We start from the raw sequence: 21533 nt of genomic DNA, 5'->3' as shown, positions 1-21533 counted from the left end.
CATATAAACATGCCCACAAATCATGAAGCAAACCCAGTTCTCATGGGCACATGTAATGTTTTTGTCATCTGTGTATTTGTCCTCAGACTTCTTCACTGTGAGCCAAGTATGCAGAGAGGCACCACAGTTACCCCGATGGGCAGGAACCACCCCACAAAAGAGGAAAGCAGGTGGAGATCAGGAATGTCTTACTACACCATCTTCCTATCCACTTCCTGCCAAATAGGGGACCTACTGGCCTAGCCAAAGATAAGAACTGTCAGGAGAGCTTCCAGGTAGCTCCATTCACATTGCCAAGGACATCCTAAGCATTCATTTTGAGCGGAGTTAACAAGATGGTCCAGTTTGAATGACTGGGATGGAACAGAAGCTTTCTTAGAATTGGTCAGAGTCCTATGGTCGGAGCTTCAATCCTTAAGATCAGTTTTATAAACAGACATTGAGTTCCTGGTTTTTCAGTCTTGGCGGTTTCTTTCCAGCATAAGCCCACGTTTATCAGAACCCTGTGATCTAATACCTCCACACATGTACTTTCTTCTTCTCAAATCTCTACCACCTTCTCCCCTCTACAGGGGAGGCCTGAACATTCTGGATAATGAAGAAGAGTCACTGTTGTCATTCCCACAGTACGGCCAGAAAATCAGATCCAGACTTAATGGAAATGTCTAAGAAGTAACTGCTTGAAATATATTTCTTGAAAGATAATAATGTGGCTAGTCATGTGTATTTTCTGCATCGAGGAGAACATAATCATGAAACTACGGCTGGATGTTACAGGAAATAAGATTCTTTAGCAATAGCTTCGGCTGCTGATGATATAAGGTCTCAATAATTCCCAGCTCTCCAGTTTTAATTCCAGAGACATATCCCTACTGTGGCACCAATTAAGCAGAATTTTAACAGTCTGCTTCCTTATGACCTATATTTGTTTGAGGACTCCTCAAGGCAGGATTTGTGCTTTTGTTCCCCAGAAGTTTCTGTCTCACCTGGACTTGGTACTAGTGATAAAGTACAAAAATGTCCACAAACCTTCCTTTCTCAACATGTCCATGTGACTCTGTAGCTATTCTCGTCATGTAGTGGAGTCTATTTTCCCAGCTTTGAATCTTGGCTGAGACCTGCTTTGACAATTGGATGACAGGGCGGTGATGCTATCTGTCCCACACTTATGCCCCCGATTACTCTCGCACACTTCCAATAACTTCCTCTTAACCCTACCCTGACTGTAGACAAACAGACTGATCTAATCTGCTGGAAGGTGAGAGACCACCAGCTGAAGCCCTCCCTGACCAGGGAAGCCCTAACTGCTTGCAAATACATGTGTGAGCCTGGCTGAAACCAAAGAACTGCCCAGTTGAGCTCAATCCAAATCATCAACCCACAGAATTGAGTTGCATAGATGGATGTTGTTTTTAAGCCACTAAATGTCAGAGTAGTTTGTTATGCAGCATACTCTGACTGGTACAGAACTTGATTTTTGTTGACTTTGGATGAATCAGAGGGACATGGATTTTAGTTATAACAGAATTCTAGATATAAAAAGCATCCATGTGCCTTGTCTTGCTGAACCAGACTTTTCATGCTGTCAGTAAAGTGAAGGCATTGTCAGCTCTTGCAGACATCCAGGATGAACTCTTTTTCTCAATGGAGTAGTGTCATCATTAGGCCTGAAAATCATCTCCCGTCCGTCCTACCTCTGGCTGCCAGTTCCTGTACAGCTGTTCTCAGAAATAGTCCTGCAAACTGTTATGCCCCACCCCAGTGCTGCAGGGCCTTGATTCCTGTTCCCAACACAACCTATGTATAATCTCTTGGATGGGAGGTTGGAGCTGCCACTGATGTATGTCTTTCGTTTTTGGGCTCCAAAGACCAATTTTATTTTCCCCAAGGGACTCCATTTTATTATACAGACAATACAAAGCCCTTTCCTCCTAGAGAAAAGTACTGTTGCACTTCTTTAGGGAAACAGATGAGCCTCTTGCATAGTTAGCAGTTTTCTCTACCGCTACTTTCCATATTGGTTAAAGTGTTTGCAGAGATAGCTGATGCATTTATTAAGGTTGTGCAGGTCATCAATGAAGATTCGATTTCAAACCATAACTCTTCTTTTGAATATAATGCTGCAATTCATTTCCCTTCCAACCTCTAAGCCATCTGGAGTCCCTGATCAGTTCTTTGGGATACTTTTCAAAGTTTCCCAGGATAGCAACAGGATCCCTGAACATGTCCTTTTCTCATTCCAATAATCAATCACTTTGGGGGATGGGAGGTGGGGCCCAGAGAGAAGCTTCTACACACCAAGGGCACCAGGACTGCAGGCTCCTACCTGCCCCCCAGGAGAGGCTCCCTGCCATTGCTCTAGTCTCTTTTCCTCAAAAGCATACCAATAAACCCAAGAATGCAGATCAGATGTGGCTTTCAAGGAGATGACGATGAGGACTGTCACCACTGGCCTCACAGTGGTACTAAGAGGCAGCCATCTTGAGTAAAGACCAATTCTTAGAATATGGCAAAGAAGTGGCGGGAACAATAGTGCAGGCCGTGCACTCTATATAAGGGAGCAGGGAGTGCCACTCACATCACCAGTATCCTAGATATATAAATTTGTTACAACTATTTTCCAACAGATGGCACTAAAGTGTCTTTCTGAATTTTCAGATAGATTTTTCTGAATTTTCTGATAGATGTAAAGAAGTAGAGGGTCTTAGGAAGAGGTGCTGTTTTACTAGTTTGTACAAAGGTGCCATATGGTCTAATGGTGACCCTACCAAACTAATACTTTTTCTTACATGATCAAACTAATTCTATTTCAGAAAAGAAAGATCTCTCCCTTGTACTTTTGTTTTGAGCTTAGTTTTGACAGAACCCTTTGATAGAGAGTACTAGTCTCCCTGCAGATAGCTGTCATATAAGCTTGTCTAGGGCCATAGGGCCTGCTCAGGAGAGAGCTGTGGGAGAGACGTGGTATAAGGAGTACAGAATCCTGATTATTACTCAAGCTCCTACTAACTACCCTCTAGCCCACAAGGAAGGTCATTTTCTGGCTCTAAGCCCTAGGGTCTTTGTCTTTGCCCGAGACATCAATGGCATTCTTAGACCTCTACCAGCCCTAAAACCTGGTGACAGCTTTTTCTATTGTTCCCGCAGTAAATTCAAGGTTGTAGGTTGTAGGCCACATAGCTGTGTGCTCAGGACTCACTCTAAGGTGTAACAAGGCACTGAGTCCTTGTTTGATGTCAAATTAAAAAAAAAAAATATTATGAAATCTTTTGAAATTTAAATTTTCAATTTTTTTAATTTGAAGTCTTTCATGAAACTATAAAAATACTAGAACAGAGTATAGGAGAAACACTTGACGAAATTGGCCTGGGAGAATCCTTTATGAGGAGGACCCCCAGGGCAATTGAAGCAACATCAAAAATACATTACTGGGATCTGATCAAACTAAAAAACTTTTGCACAACCAAGAGCACAGTAAGTAAAGCAAACTGACAGCCTTCAGAATGGGAGAAGATTTTTGCAGGTTATGGTTCTGACAAAGGTCTGATAACTAGAATCTACACAGAACTCAAACTAATCAATAAGAAAAGAACAAATAACCCCATTTCCATGTGGGCAAGAGACTTGAACAGAAACTTCTCTGATGAAGACAGGCACATGGCCTACAAACACATGAAAAAATGCTCATCATCTTTAATCATCAGAGAAATGCACATCAAAACCACTTTGAGATATCATCTAACTCCAGTAAGATTAGCCCACATCACAAAATCCCAAAGCTACAGCTGTTGGAGTGGTTGTGGAGAAAAGGGAACACTTCTACACTGCTGGTGGGAATGCAAGCTAACATGACCCTTTTGGTAAGGAGTTTGGAGAACACTCAAGGAACTAAAAGTAGACCTACCGTTCAATCCTGTAATTCCTCTACTAGGTATATACCAGATGATCAAAAATTATTTTACAACAAAGATATTTGTACCAGAATGTTTACTGCAGCTCAGTTCATAATATCCAAGACATGGAAACAGCCCAAGTGCCCATCGAGCCATGAATGGATTAACAAATTGTGGTATATGTATACCACAGAATACTATGCAGCCATAAAAAGGATGGAGACTTCACATCTTTTATGTTTACCTGGATGGAGCTAGAACATATTCTTTTTTTTTGTAGTTTTTGGCCAGGGCTGAGTTTGAACCCACCACCTCTGGCATATGGGGCCGGCGCCCTACTCCTTTGAGCTACAGGTACCACCTTGAACATATTCTTCTTAATAAAATAGCCAGAGAATGGGAATAAAAAGTATCCAATGTACACAATACTATGAAATCAATATATAGTCACCTACACATTCATATGAATGGCAAAACATAACTATAGTCCAGAAAGTAGAAGGGAAGAGGAAGGAGAGGGGAGGGGAGAGTGGATAGGGGAGAAGGGAGGGTATTCGGGGGGGGACCTCACCTAATGTGCATGATGCAGTGGTACATTTTGAAACTATTAAGAAATGAGTATGGGGTGGGGGGCGCCTGTGGCTCAAAGGAGTAGGGCGCCAGCCCCATATGCCGGAGGTAGCGGGTTCAAACCCAGCCCGGCCAAAAACTGCAAAAAAAAAAGTATAATTGTGATGGATGTGTTACTTAGTTCAATATAAGCATTTCACATTGCATATCAAAGCAGTACACTGAACCTCATAAATGCCTCAATGTACAAAGTTATGATTTAATAAAAAAATCATGAGGTCTTTAAATTTGCAAAACACATGAAGTTATGTTCATTTATTTAACTTTCATAGTCTTTTGAATTATGGCATTTTAATAACTTTACCAGTGAAGAAAGGAGGCAAGCTTTGAAGGAGTTGAACAAGTCTTAGCTCTCTATCAGATGTCTCAGAAGCATCAGATTTAGGGTCTTAGTCTGTAGGTCTAGGACTCTTAACTCACATACCATAGTGACTGTCTGAGAATCTCATCAGGAATGGAAAAATACCAAACACCAATCCTTTTTTTCAAAAAGTCAAAACAAACAACTCACAAGAACAAATCACCTATAGTGATTTGCAAGAACTGGAAAGAGCACGTCCTGTAAGCCCCTCATAGTCGGCATAATACAGTTCTCTGTAGGTCTCCACAACTGCAAAACTGCAAATAGCAAATAAAGAGCAGATCTTCCTAGCTAACATTTTTAAGTAGAATGTCAATTAGGAACAGGGAAGTGAAAAACGTAATTCAGCAAGGTTTTGCTATCCCCTTGAGTAACATTAAACTAAAGATAATGATGCTGAATTTGATCATCTGTCAAGTACAGATGGTCCCTGACTTAATGATGATTCAACTTAGAATTTTTTAACTTCATGGTGGGTTTATCAGGGCATTAAATGCATTTTTGACTTACAGTATTGTAAGTCGAGGAGAATCTGTGGTCCTTTTACCCAAGAGACATGGGGATAAATCTCACGTGCCAGAGGAGATCTGTGTGGCCCTTCACCCTGCCACAGTACTTCATAGCCAATTTTACCTACTCCTCACTATGGTGGCCTAAATTCTCCCTACTCTCGGGAAGTCAGCACACCCCAAAGTTAAGTTAACACACATACCCACTCTTGCTAGTGCTCCTGGGTACCTCAGGGAAAACTCTGAGACGTGCTGGGGTGAATCCCTCCTTTTGCTGGCAGCTGAGCCCACCCTGAGGGTGCTGGGAAATGGTTAATGATGAGATAACCTGGACCCTCAGCAGCCCTACACTTAACTTCCAGTCCAACAGTTAATGTTTTCCTGCAATTTTTCTGGGACTTTCCAGGCCTTGCTTTGCCACTTCAGAGGAAAGGGGCTATGTTCACTATTCTGCCTGTAGCAGAAGAAACATTCATAGAAATGCTGGAGGAGGAGACTCCAGTCATCTTTGCTCGACCTGGAGCAGTGTGCTTTCTGGTTTTGAGTCTTCACTGGTCCTGACAGGGCCTGCAGCCCCAAAGAACAGCTCCCTGAACCCTCTTGACGGACTTAAACAATTTTATCATATAACCCTTTCTCGAAAAACTGCCAGAAAACTAAAGAAAGAGCAGATTTCCCCCTGATATTAGCCCTAATTAGGTGGGTGGATGTGAGGCCTAAGGGCTGAGGCCTGAGTTGGTTCTAGGGTATCCAGCCATGCAGCCCCAGCCTCTGCCTTCCCGGCTCATGACTGGCCAGACATAGCCATGGCAGCTGGACTCGAAGTTCCTGAGCAACCTTTGGGTTGCTTCCTATTCTAAGGACCTCAGCCCTGCTCCTTCTTTGGACTAACTCAAGGCCTCATGTTTATGGGTCTCTTCAGTTACTTGACTATTTACATAGCAAGTCTCTGTCTCAAGATGTCGACAGTGCAACATCAGCCCAATATTTACTTCCAAACATAAACAAGCTCCCTCTGAATGTCTCTGCACGTGGTTTTGATTGTGGCAGTGTGAGAGGCATGTGCATGTGTGTGTGCATGCTCATGTGTCTGTGTTTTCTTTTTCCTTTGGAGAAGCAAAGATGGGTTTTCACAGCCCAGTTTGGAGGGAAGGTGATCACCCAGTGACCTCTAAAAGGGCTGCTAAACCTTACACATTCTCTGAGCCATTTCACAGATTTATTTTTCTAAACGTTTCTGCCTGCCGTCAGAAGTAATGCTCTCAAATAAAAACCATGAACCCATAGCCAACCCTGAGGCAGCAGACTGTTGGAACAGCCCCAGTTGACAGAGCTTGAGGCAGCCTTTTCTCCAGGGCGGCAAAGACATTGTGCAGACTGCTCTCCTGCCACTTGGGTAATCAGGTTCTAGGCCTTCTGGGAAGGGACTAGCCATAGGGCTGGCAAAGCAGAGGCACTTCCCTTTTCTCCGAATCATCTCAGCTTGCGAGAAAGGAGAGGAGATGAAGGGTCTTTGGTTGAAAGCACTGGAGGACGACTCAGAGCGTTTCCCATCACTGAGTGGCAGACAGACAGAAGGGCAGACAGGAGGAAGGCATGAGAGAGGCAGGGTGGGGAGCTGGGAGCCCTAATTGAGGGAAAGAAGGTGTCTTTCTTCCAAAGAAAAGACACCTAGCCACTTTGCTATCTTTTCACAGGAGCTAGGCTGGCTTAATGAGCTGAAGGCATTTCTTAAAGTCACATACAAAGTTGTTATCCCTCCTTCACCTCTGAACAATTAAACTTTATGCTCATAAACAGGCCTGTATGATTGTCTTGAAGAGGTGCCAGGGCCAGGCATCTTCAAACCCAGTCAGGAGCTGAAGGAAAGGAGAAGGAACTCATTTGGATTTTCCTCCTTTAAAAGAGTTTCATATTTCAAAGTTTTCTTCCTGCATGGTGGTTTGGCAAGCTACTGTAATCCTTGCACATAAAGTTTAAATTATGGCTCCCAGTGCCTGCTAACATCTCGGCATTGGGAAAGCTGATTAGGATCTATTTCAGAATTTGAAGAAGGGTCTGGTTAGCTTGGGGCCTTGGTTGTGGATTTTGCCTTGGAGCCAGGGCCTGCTGCTGCCAAGCATGAGAGAATGCCTGAGATGCCAGTGGATGGGCCTTTTTTCTGGAAGGCCCTGGGGACCTACACAGAGTTAGAGGCAGATGAGGAGACAGGACACAGCCAGGGAGCCTGAAACTCAACTCCGGCAAAGGCATTCGCTGCCCCATCAGGCCTTTCTGTTTTAGAGAAACAGTTAGTAGTACCACACTGTATGTGTAGGACAGCCCAGGGACTGAGGGAGAGCCCAACTCCTGCTCACCCCTCATCCCTCTGCTCAGCTCTCTCTAACAGCTTTTCTCAGAGGTCAGGATTGAGTGAGGGCTGTTGTTTTATCTCGGCCCCTTTGCCCAGGGCCTGCCACCTAGTAGGGGCCCAATACTGTGTGCTGAATAAAGGCACTGGCCATGTGGTATTGTCAATGCATCACAATTCATGTTTGTGCAACATATTTTGGGTAATAACCACTTTTGGCTAATGAGCTTGAGGCAGTGGCAAGCAATCATAAGGAGCCACTCAAGAGCTACTTCTAATCCTGTCTTCTCCATCCTGGGTAAGGGCACGTACTCTTTGTTAGAATAATAACAGAGAGAAAGCTGCACTTTTTGTCTTTCTGACCTCTCAAGTCTAACAAGTCACCAAATCTGCCTGTTCTAGCTTGGTCTCCTCCTCTCCATCCATGGAGATGGCCCTGCCCCCGCAACCCCCTCCCTGTCCCCAGATCTCTCTCTCGACACAGATCTGGCCACTCCACAGCTGTGCTTACAGCCTCCCGCCCTCTCCCTCCTCAGTGGGGCCTTCTCAATAGCAGTAGATGGCCTCGTTGGAAGCCTTTCTGTGACTTACCTCACAGGCTGTTCCCCACAAACTTTGCTTATTTTCTCACCTCCTCGGCCCTCTAGATGGGATATCCATCTTCCCTTTCCTTCCTGAAAAACTCAATTCCAACCCAAGGTCACACGTGAATGACACCTCATTTGTGAAATGTCCTCTGACTTCTACTGGGGTTTTCTATGTGCTAAGCACAGTGCTAAGCATTTTCCCTGCATGACCTCCACATACCAAGCTTGGTGACACTCCCAAGACCTCACAGCTGACAAGTGAGAGAGCCAGCACAACAGACTATAGCTGTCAGCCTGCAATGCCCACCCCGTCCACCACACTGCACTGCGTGACCTTTTAATCCCACCCCCTCACCAGGAGAGAGGAAGGGGGTTCCTGGAGTCTTCTCAGCTTCCAGGCCAGTCTGTGCAGGGCTGTTGCCACCCTGCGCTATGCTAGGTGGTCAGGCCAGCACAGGCAGGGAAGGGGCACAGTCATCTTCACATCCTGGTGCCCAGTGCAGGAGCAGTGCTTGGGACACAGCATTCAATAAATGTGGGTGGCAATGAAATGCTGCTCTGGGAAGACTAGCAAAGCTGTTTTGACCCATGTGGCCTCACTGAACAGCCTCCTCAAAGCTTCCCTACCACTGTTAGTGGAGGCTAGACCTTGTCTGGGCTAAGGCATGTGGTGTACCCCTTGATTGCCATGAGTGGCTGCCCTCCCAGGCCTGGCAGACAGTGAAGTCTGCTTTCTTGGATCCTGCACAGCTGGGTGACCTCAGGGGTCTGGCCACCATGTCAGCCATCTCCTATAACCACACTTTTTTAAAACAAACACGGCAAAAGTGAAGCAAAGCAGATGGCAGGTAGGAAGAGGTGGGTGTGTGCAGAGGCAATAGGATACCCCTGAGTGGGGCCCCCATTCTGTGCCCTATCTGGTCCCATACATCTACCTATGGGGGAGAGCATCTCCTCTCATTTTAAGGGCCCATATAAAGCAAAAGGAAGTGTACATACATGCGTGTGCATGCACATGCAGACCCCCCCTTCCCCCCAGAGCTCTCACTACGCAGTGAGAAGCTTGTCTATTTAGATCCAAACACTGAGCAGGCTTTGTTCTCCACCCACAGACCAGAGGCCGTCCCAGCAGGAAGGAGTTGGAGTTGGAGAAAAGGGAGAATTAAGAATCTTTCTGGCAATGCAGATTAAATAACAACAAATTGGCAGATGTTTAAAAAAAGGTAATTTCCACTAGTGACAAATATACAGGAAAACAGATACTTCTGATAGATACACTGTGTGTGGGAGTGTGAATCAGCATAACCTTTTTAGAGGGCAATTTGCAATAATAATAAAAGGCTTAAAACACACTCTCTCTTTGGCTCTGTAATTCTACTTTCAAGGTTTTTTTCTAAGCACATAATGAGGATTTTGTGCAAATATTTGGCTCCAAGGGTATTTACTGTGGCACTATTAAAAGAAGTATGACACCAGGACCAACCTAAATTCCAACATCAGGGGACCAATGGGTAAACTGTGCACACTCTATAGCCTTAGGACAGTGCTGGAAATGAGATTTGAACAACACAGAAAGACGCTCACAGTATCATCTTCAGGGGGCAACAGGTTGCAAAATAGTACATGGGATGTCTGAAAAGCATGGGAATATATTATTTTCGAGTAATATGTTCAATATATTTTCTTCAACACTGAGACACATTTTTAGGTGAAATACCTCTAAATTTAAAGCAATGAATCTAATTACTAATCTGAAAAAAGTACAATAAATGCATTACTTTTCCTGTGTTTCTAGACTTCTTGTGTAGTCTGAAGTATACTTGTTATATTTTTTTCCAGATTTATTGTCCACATTCGGTCAATCAATACACATTATTTCGTAATTCCAAAGAAATTAATTATTTGATTTTAAAATATCCATTCATTTTAATCTAAGAGGCTGTTCCTACCTGGATGTGAAACTTAGATGCGTGGGCTTTGGTGTCAGGAAGTCCCAGCTGTGTTTCCCATCTATTTTGGAGCTGGGGACACATGGGCCCCATTCACTGGAACATTACTGCCCAGTGGGAGACAGGCCTTTATCAGGTAATGACTCTGATACCATTACTGATGAATATAGAGGTTTCTGAAGTAAAAGGACTCTAGATTTCTGAGAATGGGAGGCAAAGAAATCCTCCTAGACGTGGGGGTGAGGACAGCCCTTTCTCCTTGACAGAGTGATGTTTGATACAAGACATGAAAGAGCAGGTGTTCCCTGGTGAAGGAGGCAGGGCGAGGCTGCACCCTGGGTTCTGTACAGGTGAACCACAGTGGGGCTATAAGAACTTCCAATGAAACTACCCAGTCACTGTTCTAGATTTATAGCCCATCTCAGCTATAATTCCAAGGAAATTAATTAGGATTACAACTGAGTCTTCTGGGCAGAAGTCTTTCTCATATTCTACAGGGGAAAAGAAGACTTGCTCTGTAGTTCCCTTTCTTATTCTTTCTTCAAGTGAATGGTAAACCATGCCCCTCCCAGCTGTTACTCCCCAGGCTTCTCTTTTGGAGTTAGGTTCCCACCGTCCTATGTTAGCACTGAGACAACTCTTAGGGAAGGTAAGAAAAGAGGTGACTGAGACTTTTGCTCTTTCCCTAAAGTGGCCCAAATCCTCAGTTATAAATGGCCTTAAAGTAAGCCAAGATTCTATTCCCTGTCCTCTACTGAACCTGCGTCAAGAAGGGACAAAAGGAAACCCTTCCAAGGTGCTCTAACCCTGGAGACTCAAGAAGCCTGGGCATCCATGGGTAGGGACTCCATGGGGACCTGTGACTCACCTTCCAGAGCAACACTGCCAGCAGCAGGAAGATGAGGATGCCCACCAGCAAACTTATGGCGATGATCCACCCCACGACGTAGCCTCGTGGCTCCAGATTGTGCAAGGCCTCGAAGACCACCTAGGAGGCAATGAAAAAGTGAAAATGTTTCCCGAACAGAAGCACCTGCAGCATGATGAAGGCCAGCCTGGGCTTGACATTTGTAGAGAACTAGAGACAAGTGTCCGGACCATGGTCACTAAAGAATGGACTCTGCTAGGTACAGTTTCTGGTTATAGACTGATGGATTTTTCATTAGCACCTGAAAACACACTTGAATGCAAGCCCCAGTTCTTGAAAGGGTTGCAGTGACAACAATCTTGATTTAAATATCGTAAAGTGAACAAAACTATAGTGAAAAACTTAGAAGACAGCCTCTGTTCCTGATTGAGAACAGACAACAACTGACCTTTAATTTTTGTGCTCTTCATGTACGACAGAACTCCTTCCCAAGTGTTCTGTTCAATGTGTAACTTAGTGGAATTATTTGATTAATACTAGTTCCTGCAGTAGACTCTGGACTACACAAGGGCTAGAACACAGTCTGTCTTGGGTCACATGGCAGTGCCCTCCACACTGAAGGAACTCAACTTGGCTCTTTGCCGTGGCTTCCCATAAAAGCCATAAGCAATCAGAGCCCACGTCTCAATGAAGAGAGGCAAGTTTTCCCAACTTTATTGGAAGTCAGTGGTATGCTGGGGTTGGCTCATACCAACTCACAAGAGCCAACTGTGCATCTCTTCCTAATTATGCATCTGGTGACATAGTGATGGTAGTTTGAAATGGGCTGTGGTAGAAGTATTCACACCACAGATATCAGGACTCCCCTGCCCTTCTGCCAGAGAAATGATTATTAAGCCTGTGTCAGCTCACCACTGACTATCCCCTTCAGCTCTGCTCTAGCCCTTCTAGTCACAGTAGAGTGTGGTTTGTTAAATTCAAAGCATCTGGTATGTTTTCTGCTGCTAAATAACTGTCTCTAATGCTAGCCCCATTCAAGCTCCTCATTGCTAACGAAACAAAAATCCCAGCTCTAGGCAGCCATCATCTCCCTTTGCCACAGATAGGCTGGCTCAACCATAGGTCTTTGCTCAAGCTGTGCTATCTCCTAAGAATGCCCATCCCTGCCTTGGAAAAGGCCTATTTAAACTTAGCTAAGCCCTCAAGGTCAGCTGACAATCTGCCTCTGCCAGGAAGCCTCAATGATCACCAAGGCCCAGTGGTCCATCCCCTTGCTCAAGCCCACGCAGTGACTGGGCATTATACTGACTTGTTACTGTCCAACACTGCTTATTTAACCTTTTTGGGGCCTGGCTCCTATCTTTCTGTAACATTCACCGAATGTCCTCTCTGTCAGACTCTGTGCTTTTCTTGCAATCTCTTGTCTAATTCACACAACTACCCTGTGAGGCTTTCAATACCCATTTTACAGAGGGGAACATAGAGGTCCAGAGAGGATAAGTGATTTTTCTCTGGGCTATGCACTTCAAGTGCAGAATCAGGGTTTGAACTCAGGTCTTACCAACCTCAAAACTACAAATCTTAGCTTGTCACCACCTACCACAGAGTGTCCATGATGTTCTTTTCAGACTATTTATTGATTAAATGGATTATTTACTCTCTCTTCTCTGGTGATAAGGAAAGAAAATGCAACCATCTCTATCCCATTGCCCCCATTCCCACACCAGAGGCAGGAGAGTGTGTGTGCACTAGGTTTGGGGGTAAATGGTCATTCTTGAGATAGGCTGCCACGGTTATACCTATAGATCCAGAATCCAGAGCATTATCTTAAGAAAAATCAGGCAGAGCAAGCATTCCTTTCTTTGTGGGGACAAGTGAGAGGAAAATGCCTGCAAAACACATTAGGCCTGGCTTAGTACATATAGCTCAGTGGTTAAGGGCAATGGCCACATACACTGGGTCTGGCAGGTTCGAATCTGGCTTGGGCCTGCTAAACAACAATAACTACAACAACAACAACAAAATGGTGTTGTGCCGGGTGCCCATAGTCCCACCTACTTGGGAGGCTGAGGCAAGAGAATCGCTTGAGTCCAAGAGTTAGAGGTTGCTGTGAGCTGTGATGTCACAGCACTCTACTGAGGATGACAAAGTAAGACTCTGTCTCAAAAAACAAAACAAAACAAAAAACCAAACACATTAAGCTTTCCTGGGAATAGAAATGAGGCCTCACTATAGCACATTCTCACTAGTTGTGTGACCTTGGGCTAGACACTTCATTTCTCTGAGTGCAGTTTCTTCATCTGCATAACAGGAGCAGAACAGCACCTCCCTAGAGAATAGAAGAGGATACTGTCCATAGCACCTTCCGCACAGCATCTGGCTCAGAGCCCATGTTGGCAAATGGAGGGTGCTCCTGTTAGCACCATTATCAATCCTGGCAGGGAGATTATTTTGAGGTTGTACACAGCTGGCTACTTTTTAGTTTTTCAAAATTATTTATTAAAGTCTAATATATGTAGGAAAAGTGTAAGTATACAGCTCACTGAGTTTTCACATACTGAATGATAAATACATGTGTATGACCAGCACCCAGATCTAGAAACTGAATGTGACTAGCTCCTCAGAAGCTCCCCTCACCTTCCCAGTCACAACCCCCACCCAGGGTAATCTCTGCCCTGACTTCTAACAGCCTAGATTAGCATCACCTGCTTTTGTCCTCACAGTCCCAGGATGACACTGTGTGAACTATACTGTCTCTGGTTTCTTTCTCTCGACATTATGTTTGGGAGATTCCTCCAAGTTGCGGCATGCCCACTCTGGTTGCCGGGTAGTATCTCACTGTGTGGACACACCATGATTTACTTACTCCTGCTACCACAGGTGGACATGGAGGTAGTTTCTAGTTTAGGGCTATTCCAAGGAGCAACTGTCAGACAATAGGCAATCTTGAGGGTGGAACATTTGGGTTGGGGATGGGAGGCAGTGAGATAGGAACAGGCTCTGAGGCCTGTCAGCCTAAATCCACTTCTTTCTATTTGGTTAAAATTAGTGATTAAAGACAGACAGATTCATGTCTTTGAGTTCTTTCCCCTAAAAAGCTATGGATCAAATAACTTCCCACTTGCAAACTTTCTTATCATTTTCTCATATACACATGAACTGTAAGGAACTATGGGGGAAGATGGAGTGGAAGGAGGATCAGCTATTTAATCCTGGTCCTGGTGCCGCATTAGGCAACCAAGATATGACTCTCAGTTTCCTTCTCTGTGAAATGGGTTTTTTTTGTTTGCTTGTTTGTTTGTTTTTAGACAGAGTCTCACTTTGTTTGTTCGTCACCCTCGATAGAGTGCTGTGGCATCATAGCTCACAGCAACCTCAAATTCTTGGGCTCAAATGATCCTCTTGCCTCAGCTTCCTGAGTAGCTGGGACTACAGGCGCCTTCCACAACACCTATTTTTAGAGACGGGGTCTCACTCTTGCCTAGGCTGGTCTCGAACTCCTGAGCTCAGGTGATCCACCTGCCGCAGCTAAGATTAGAGGTGTGAGCCACCATGCCCGGCCTGAAATGGGATTCTGAAGTAGAAGATGCAACAGTTCTCTGAAAGTGCCTGGTGCCTGGTCATGTAATAAAAGTCTGCTAACCCTTCTTTCTGACACTGAATTGCTGAGACAGGCTGGAAGCTCAGTTGGGAGTAACAGCAAAGTTAAGCCTCTGTGCTAACCCAGATGGCTTCTCAGGGCTGGATGAAATCTGCATCCCAGCAAGGCTACATTGGAGGTCTGGCTTTGTATGCAGAGAAGGTTAGAGTAGCTGCTTCAGTTTAGTCTGGCAAATTCCATAGGAATGCCTGTCACTTCCCTGGAATGTGTGCTTCATCTCTTATTATTTTTAGTGATGCTGTTCATCCTCTTGGATGTGTGCTACATGCTTTGGCAGAGCCCCATCTCTCACATCATGACTCCAATAAACTCATCGTGGGTGATGATCTGAGCATCCCACAGTTTTAAGAAGCCACATCTTAAAGTGAAAACCAAAACCCAAAGGAAGGAATAACAGCATGGACTAAGAGAGAGTCAAGAGGCACCAATGATCAAGTCTCAAATACACTACCAAGGAGGTGGGACATCTTGGCTCTGCCCCTACACCTCTCCACACATCTTTTCTCTCTATTCTCTTGTTTCCATCCCCAGTTACTAACCCAGTTCAGACCTCAACTTCTGTCACCAGCACTATTTCAGGAGGCTCAGAGAAGACTTTCTAAAACATGGGTCTTATCACGTCACTTCTCAGATTACATTAGCAATGGCTTCCCTTTATACTGAGCATCTAATTCAGGATGCCAGGCCCTTTGCAAGCTGGTCTCCTTCCTACCCATCCAGCCCTTCCCCAGACACATATTCGCATTCTAGCCGGTTAGCCTCCTCCCTCCATGAGAGTCTCCATGGTCCCCAGACACTCTGCAGACTGCATTTGCTACCTGGAATGCCCTTCCTTCCTTGCCCATTTGACAAGCCCTATTATTGCTCTTAAAAAATGTCTATAACCTTTGACTCATTAATTCTGTACTTAAAAACTTACTCAAGGGGAAGAAATATAAAATATGGAAAAAGTTTTATGCCCAAAGATGTTCACTGAAGAATTATTTATATTGGTACACAATTGGAACTGTCCTAAATGTCTAACAATAAGACAAATTGTTGACATAAGCAAATTATGTTCAATCACAAAATGGATTATCACAGAGCTATTAGAAATGATGACACCAAAGGTGGCTGTCAGGTATAATTTTCAAGAAGTTAAACGTTTGATTCTCATACAAATGCATAGTGAATATATGTTAAAGATTTATTTAATTTATCACGGAGGGAGTCAGCAGGATGGTGAAACAAGTTTAAAAAATGATCTGAAAAAAGCGTGTTATCACAGAAAAGAAAGGGCGGAAATCAGATTACTAAATCAAATACATAATTGGCTAATATCCTGCAGAGTGATAAACTATAATCTTTGGGATTATATTTCCAGTCAAATAGAAGTCATTTTTATCTTTACTGGCAAGAGTCATTTAAAACTTATCAGTCTTCTACAAGTTAATATGTAAGTTCACACAATTTGAGTTCTATAGAGTTATGCAGGCCTGTTTGATCAGAGCTTCTCAAATTTTATTGTATATAAGAATCACAGGAGGAACTTCGTTAAAATATAGATTGAATTAGTAAGCCTGGAGTGGGCCTGAGAGTTTACGTTTCATATAAGCTTCCCATTGATGCAGTGCTGCTGGTCCATGAAACACACTTTAAGTAGAAAGAGGCTAGGGAATTTTCCAGTATGATATTGAAAGGACAATAATCATCTTTTCGTCTGACTGCCAAATTTTAGATATTTTTGAAAACATGGTAATAAAATGGGGAAAAAAGTTAAAAAATCAGGATATCATTTAATGCATAGAAAACTTCAGCTTTACAAAAAAAGGGTAGGAAATTTGAAAAGTAAATAGGTTTTGTTTTTAGATTTCTCTTTTCTACTTTTTACTATTTAAAGCTTTTAAAAATGAAGTATTTTTAAGCCAAGTAAAAAACAATTTTTTTAAAAATGACTCTTCCAAGAAGTCTGTTCTATTCTCCAATTTTCAGCAGAATTACTAATTCTCTGAGTACTTAGAAACACAGCAATTTTCCATTTCTTTTAGCACAGAAAACCTACTGTAGCATTCCCACGTATAAAACAGAAAAAGCATGGGACTACACAACCTTTTTGGAAGGATTGAGAATCCTCAAAGAACTCAAATTAGACTTCCATTTAATCCTGCAATCCCATTAGTAGGCATCTACCCAGAAGAAAAAAAAATCATTTTATCACATGGACATTTGCACTAGATTGTTTACTGAAGCTCAATTTACTTTTGCCAAGATGTAGAAACAAACTAAATGCTCACCAGTCCAGGAATGGATCAACAAACTGTGGTATAGGTATACCATAGAATACTATTGAGCCATAAAAGATGGAGACTTTATATCTTTTGTATTAACCTGGATGGAGTTGAAACACATTTCTTCTTAGTAAAGTATCAGAAGGATGGAGGAACAAGAATCCAATGTACTCAATACTAACATGAAGCTAGTAGTTGATCTAATACATACCCACATAAGAGAAAAACTCAGATCAATTCAAGGCAGGGGAATGAGGGAGCAGAAAGAGGGGAGGAAAGAGAGTCATGGTGTATGGCACACCTCTTGGGGGCAGGACAAAATTATAAGAGGGACTCTACCTAACAAATGCAAACATTGTGACATAATTCTTTATACTCTCAAATTAACCTGAAACAATATAGAAAATTAAAAAAAAATTAAAAAAAGAAAAAACAGAAAAAGCAGGGCTTCTCTCCTCAGCTTCCATTCCATTCCCCTATGCCTCCCTACCCTCGCCTCCGCAGCTCCTAAAGCAACTCAAGGGAACCTGCGGCTCCACAGAACTGAGTTTTAATACTGTAGCTGAATACTTCATAGTTCCAGTTCTAGCTCCTTCTCACTCTTTAAGGTGAGGGAACCTTCACGTCTACAGACTAGTAAACTATAAATTCTTAAAGAGCAAGGGCTTGAATGCATGTATTCCTGCCACCTGAACCAAGGTAGTGATTCATTCTATGATTCATAAATGTGAAAATTAATAAATATAATGTCTTTTCTGCCATGACATCAGATGAAATATGAATGTGATTCATTCTGCAACAAAAGAGATGGAATTTGAAGCTGGACTCTCCAAGTGCTATAATTTTCTCTCTACTTCAAGAATCTATTTGCAAATGTTATTGATATGGAGGTGTCCTGGCCATCTATTCATCCATCTGTCCATCCATCCACCCACCCATCTATCTGTCCATATGTCCATCCATTCTATCTATGCTTTCATCCATCTATCCATCCACCCATCCATCCAACAAATGTGTGTGCAGAGCCTTCTATATGTTAGACAACTGTGGAGATTCATTGATGAAGAAAACAGGCACTTTTTGGCGGGAGCTGAGTTTGAACCCGCCACCTCTGGCTTATGGGGCCAGTGCCCTACTCCTTTGAGCCACAGGTGTCGCCCAAAACAGGCAGTCAGTGTGGTCACAGACTTCTACCTTCTTTCTACAGAATCCTGGTCAGGTAGACAAATAAATGCAAGATTATAACTGTGGAAAATGCCACAAGGGAGAGATTCATGGTTATAGGAGACTTAGAGACGTCTGAGGGTCAAGAAGAGTTCCCTGAGGAGCTACTTCAGTTGAAAGCTAAAGGACATGAAGAAGTTAACAAGCCAAAAAGGGGAGGGAAGATCATTCCAAGGAGAGGGGACAGCACGTGCAGAGACCCTTTGGCAGGAGTGAGCTTGGCAAGGGTAACACACTGCCATCAGCCAGTGGGCTGGACAAACAGCATGAACAAGAAGGTACAGGAAGGTGTTCACCAGGAGGCTGGAGAAACAGGAAGTGCTGGAGGCTACAGTAAGAATTAAGTGTTTTACCTTAAGAGAAACAGTCAGCCAGTGGCAGGTTTTGAGCAAGGGAGTGACATGATTTGCCTATTGCAAAGAGCATTCTAGTTGTAAAATGAATATAGATAAGCAGGGAGAACTGCCTGCAGAGGTCCAAAGAACAAAAGTCCAGGTAAGGGGGTTCCAGGGGAAGTGCTTTCCCCCAGGTAGATTCATGCCAATAAGAAAGGAGGAGGTAAAAAAAAAAAAAAAAAAAGAAAGAAAGAAAGGAGGTGGTTTTAGTTCTCTGAGGACTTTTGATAGTACTTTCCAAAAACACTGTACTAGTTACAGTCCTACCAACAGTGCATGAGTGCTCCTTTCTCTCTGCCAGAGTCTGTTGCTTTGAGACCATGTGATGTGGGCCATTCTCACTGGGGTTAGGTGATATCTCAGAGTGGTTTTGATTTACATTTCTCTGATAATTAGAGATGGTGAGCTTCCATTTGATCCTGCAATCCCATTACTAGGTATTCACCCAGAAGGAAAAAAAATCATTATAAGGACATTTGTACTTATATGTTTATAGCAGCTCAATTCACAATCGCAAAGATAAAGAAACCTAACCTAAGTGCCTGTCCATTCATGAATGGATTAACAAACTGTGGCATAAGCATACCATGGAATACAATTCAGTCATAAAAAAGATGTAGACTTAGCATCTTTTATATTTTACCTGGATGGATTTGAAAAACAGTCTTTTTCTTTTTTGTTTTTCTTGAAACAGAGTTTCACTTTGTTGCCCTCAGTTGAGTACTATGGCATCACAGCTCACAGCAATCTCAAACTCAAAGGCTCAAGCAATTCTCTTTCCTTAGCTTCCCAAGTAGCTGGGACTACAGGTGCCCATCACAACACCTGGCTATTTTTAGAGACAAGTCTTATCCTGGCTCAGACTGGTCTCTAACTAGTGAGCTCAGGCAATCTACACGCCTTGGCCTCCCAGAGTGCCTGGCAACATTCACCTTAGTTAAGTATCTCAAGAATGGAAAAGCAAGCATCCCATGTCCTCAATACAAATTTGAAAGTAACTGATGAACAAGTACAGGCCTACATGAGAGAAAAAAGCAATTAAATTCAAAAGGGGGGAGGGGGAATGGGAGAGTGGGCTTGGCTTACCTAATGTGTATGATGTAGGGGTATATAGCACACCTCCTGGGTGAAGGACTCAACTACAACCTCTACTCTACGTTACAACACAAATAATGTAACCTAATCGTATGTACCCTCATATTAATCTGAAATAAAAAGAAAAAAGAAAGGAGGTAGTGTCAAAGTAGAAAAAGACTGAGGATGTGGGGAATCTTCTGGCTGAGAGATGGGGAAGGCGGAGTTCTGCCCAGAGAAGGGATGGACAATGGCATGGTATAGACCTTGGCTGGAGGGCTCATGCACTGGATGCTAATTAAAACAGAAGAAAATGAGGGGCATGTGGATTTGTCTCAGGGGAAACGTTGAGGAGTGCAGACATCAGGCTGGGGTGATGCAGGCCCAGATGCTGGGCACCCTGCCCACTGCTATAAAGTTTAATGCATCCAAGGTTGGCAAGCTGGTGTCAGGGAATGAATGATGGTCTGAGGCAGCTGGCAAAGCTAACCACAGCATTTGATTCACTTCTGTGTTTCTGGAAACTTTTGTGTTCTAACCACTGCAAACATGCCTAATGTTATAGCTATAAATGTCCAGGTCTCCATAAGACCTGAGAATATGACCACAATTGGGGTACACCTTGCCCAGGCCTCTGCTGGACAGAGTGGGCTTCCAGTGATGGGGAACAGCTCGGTCAACACCACTCAAGAAGAGACTCAATCCCAGACCCAGACTGGCTAAAGGTCAATTACAATGGTAGATGCTCTTCTGCAGTCAATATCACACGCTAACTCAACAGAAGGAATAAAATAACATTATGAAAAATAAAAAGTGAAAATAGAAGAACATCTGGGACAATGAAATGACATTTCCACCTGCTTCTGATTACATCTAATAGCCTGTGGGGGTGTGGGGGAGGGAGGTGGGAGAAATGCCCTCAGCAGAGCCTTAGTGTCTCACGTTGCTGTCAGAACACATCATTCAGGAAGCATGCCAGTTTTAGAGGTGCAGGGAGACTTGTGAAGACAGCATAAATCAACAAAAAATAAACTGTGCATTTGGCATGACTGACTGTGAGTCTGTGTTGTGTGTGATAGACAGAGATATCAAACGTGCTCCATGTCTGCCAGGAGCCATGTTTTAGAAACTCCTTGCTCTGTGAGAATTTGAAGAGGAATGAGGTGGGCTGGTGCTAATTCCTTTGTTATTAAAAATAGGCCACATATACTCTGGTTTCTCCTCAGATCATATAAATCCTTTGCTTTTTATTAAAGGCTCCACATTTGTACAGCACTTACTATGTGCCAGGTGCTGTGGGGTTTTCTATCTCTTCACCCTGAAGATCCTCATGACTGTTCTTTAGAGACAAAGGTAAGGCTAGCTGTTCATCTCCAGCTATTGAGAGTCCCAAGGAGTGTTCATTACCCTCTTGACTATGTATCTGTGCATCTGGTTAAGGTCCAGGACATACTGAGAAGAGTTCCAGAATCAATTGAGCACTAAGTCTGAACATGATGTGCTTCTGAGGCCTTTAGAGCCAAGGGTCACGGCCAAGACAGAGGTTCAGCTGTTTACTATCCAGGATTGCGATTCCTCCCATCTGCTCTGAATAGTGTTCCCACTGTGTGTGGGCACTGGGCAACAGCACAGCATGGGCCAGAGGAGCACGGAATTAAAGACTCAGAAGCTCCCAACAGGCACACCTGCGGCCAGGCCTGGCTCCCTCCTCCACTGACAAGCTGTGGGATGTTAGGCAGGTTCCTGCGGCTTCCAGAGCCTCATT

General features: G+C 43.6%; 1 protein-coding gene across 4 annotated transcripts in view; it reads right to left on the bottom strand.

The window, feature by feature from the left end:
• The window catches only part of ITGA9 (integrin subunit alpha 9), a 458012-nt gene that overhangs the window by 7084 nt on the left and 429395 nt on the right, over window positions 1-21533 (bottom strand). For all 4 annotated transcript variants that reach the window (XM_053599997.1, XM_053599996.1, XM_053599998.1 and 1 more), the window contains one exon: window positions 11148-11267. In XM_053599997.1, coding sequence (XP_053455972.1) covers window positions 11148-11267 — 120 coding nt within the window. The remainder of the gene's footprint in view (window positions 1-11147; window positions 11268-21533) is intronic.

This window comes from Nycticebus coucang, chromosome 8, assembly GCF_027406575.1.
Source record: "Nycticebus coucang isolate mNycCou1 chromosome 8, mNycCou1.pri, whole genome shotgun sequence".
Classification (NCBI taxonomy): Eukaryota; Metazoa; Chordata; class Mammalia; order Primates; family Lorisidae; genus Nycticebus; species Nycticebus coucang.
This window is presented reverse-complemented; position numbering and strand designations above follow the sequence as displayed.